This window comes from Canis lupus, chromosome 18 (assembly GCF_011100685.1).
Source record: "Canis lupus familiaris isolate Mischka breed German Shepherd chromosome 18, alternate assembly UU_Cfam_GSD_1.0, whole genome shotgun sequence".
In the NCBI taxonomy this organism is placed as follows: Eukaryota; Metazoa; Chordata; class Mammalia; order Carnivora; family Canidae; genus Canis; species Canis lupus.
The window spans coordinates 51925127-51927455 of NC_049239.1; the positions used below are offsets into that span (position 1 = coordinate 51925127).

At 48.3% G+C, this 2329-nt stretch overlaps 1 protein-coding gene across 1 annotated transcript; it reads left to right on the top strand.

Moving 5' to 3' along the window:
* Positions 1-131: 131 nt before the first annotated feature.
* Positions 132-1934, top strand: LOC119877246 (protein Ycf2-like). Its single transcript, XM_038563903.1, has 2 exons — positions 132-920; positions 1026-1934. The coding sequence occupies exons 1-2, from the start codon at positions 205-207 to the stop codon at positions 1486-1488; spliced, it is 1179 nt and encodes a 392-aa protein (XP_038419831.1). The 5' UTR covers positions 132-204; the 3' UTR covers positions 1489-1934.
* The last annotated feature ends 395 nt before the right edge of the window (positions 1935-2329 follow it).

Sequence of the window (2329 nt, forward strand, 5' to 3'; positions counted from 1 at the left end):
ACCGCGTCTCCCCGCGGCGCCCTCCAACCGCCTCGCCGAGCTGCGCGTGCGCACCAGCCCGGGGGCGCGCGCTCCAGGCGGCGGGTGGGTGGGCCGGGTGGGAGGGGGGCGGGGGTGGGGAGGAGGGGGGCTAGTGGACCAGGGACTAGGGTGAGGGTTAATGTCTGGGAGAAGGCGGTTCCGTTAGAATTTTCGCTCCGGGGCATGCGAGACCCGCGGGGTAAGCCGCACAGAGCCGTGAAGAGACGCGGCAAGGCCGGCGGCCAGGGCGCCCCATGCCAGGCCCGGGTCCACGGGCGGTGGTACCTGGAGCCAAGAAGCAGAGGGGCGCAGATGCTGCGAGAAAAACTGTGGGTGCCCTGGAACGGGCTCATTGTGATCGGGAAGAGAATGGAGCTCCTGGGTAGAAATACACAAAAGCCCAGAATGTGGGACCCAAAGCTTGACTCTGAGGACTGGGGTCTGGAAGATGTGGAAAAGACGGTCTTGAAAGCGAAGTTAGGCCAGAATCAGGAAAGGATGGATGTGAAGCTACTGCACAGTGTAGCAAGTGCATTACAGGCTTCAGCAGGTTTGCGGAAAAGTACCGCAAAGGAGTTGTGGGGAAAGGAAGACGTTAGAGGCAAAATAGACGATGAATCTGAGATAGCAGGGACTACCGAAGGGTCTAGGAGGGGGTCTGGGTTTAAAGAGAAGTTGAAGTTTACTGGGGTGGGGACCAAAGGAGGGGACTTGAGATCCAGACCACATACACTCCCACAGAATGAGGAGATGCTGAGGTCCAGTGGAGAGAAGCTGAGTCGAGAGAAGCTGAGGTCAAGTGGAGAGAAGCTGAGGTCAAGTGGAGAGATGCTGAGGTCAAGTGGAGAGAAGCTTAGGTCAAGTGGAGAGAAGCTGAGGTCAAGTAGAGAGAAGCTGAGGTCAAGTGGAGAGAAGCTGAGGTCAAGTGGAGAGATGCTGAGGTCAAGTGGAGAGAAGCTTAGGTCAAGTGGAGAGAAGCTGAGGTCAAGTAGAGAGAAGCTGAGGTCAAGTGGAGAGAAACTGAGGTCAAATGGAGAGAAGCTGAGTGGAGAGAAGCTGAGATCAAGTGGTGAGAAGCTGAGTCTGAGTGAAGAGATCCTGAGGTCAAGTGGAGAGAAGCAGGGATCCAGGGGAGAGAAGCTGGAAAGTAGTGGAAACGATTTGAGATCCACTGGAGATCAACTGCAGTCAAGTGTGGAGAAGCTGGAGGATTCAGGGATGGGAAGCATAAATGAAGAGACAGATGAGAGAGTAGTAGAAGTTGCTGGTGATGAAAAATTGATTAAAGTTACTGATGCAGAGATGGAAATTCCTTTGGAAAGGGTGGAAGGGAGTGATGAAGAGCTAGAAGGGACCAAGGGGGCAGTGGTGGTTGAGGAGGATGTCTTGGGTGGAGTGAATGATACAGCTGATGAATCTGTTTCTATGGAAGAGAGAGAGGTTATAGATGAAGGTGATAGTGAATGAGTTAGATGAAAGATTGAAGCTAAGGAAGAAAAGAGAGGCAGATAGAGGAAGTGTTGTAAATCAAGGAGGAGAAATTAGAGCCAAACAGAGAATTAGGGCCCTGAATAAGTAAATATAAGAGAGGAAAGGAGAACATGGGAATGAAGAACTTTTCAGGATGAAGGTGGAGGCTAGGACCAAAGGAAATGAAGAAGAGTGAGAGAGAAATGAAAACATTTTGAGGAGAATGAAAAGATCTGATAATGTGTTGCTACGTCAAGGAAAGGTAGAGATTATTTTGGAGAAGAGCTGTGACTGAAGGGCTTGTTTTGAAATATTTGAGAAATGGGTTTGGGAGGGGCTAGAGGATTTAGTTTAAAAAGTGTGATTGGAAAAAAAAAACAAAAAACAAAACAAAAGAAAAGTGTGATTGGGTTTATAAGATAGAGAAAATATAGTGAGAAAAATGGGGTATTATAGCAGGATAAAGGGTAGATAAGGTTGTGAAAGAAGATGCAAGCTATAGTGAGCAAAGAACACTTCTGAGAGGATCCTGAAAAGGGATGAGGGGCTCCAAAGTGACCCAAGCAAGAGAAGAGAAAGAAATGAAGAAAAAAAGTAAGAAGTCAAGTCCTATCATAATGATTTATGTAGTTGTGTTTTAAAGTTCTTTCCTTTACTCTTTGTTTGCCCTTCTTCCCATGTAAGTCAATTTTTCAATTGAATGGGACAGGCCTCTCACAGGGCCCTGTATATCTGGACCAGAATATTCCAGATTATTCTGCAGCCAGAATAATTGTTGGGCTTGACTCACCATGATAACTATTTCCATGGGTTTCCTTCACCTCCACACATCAAATCT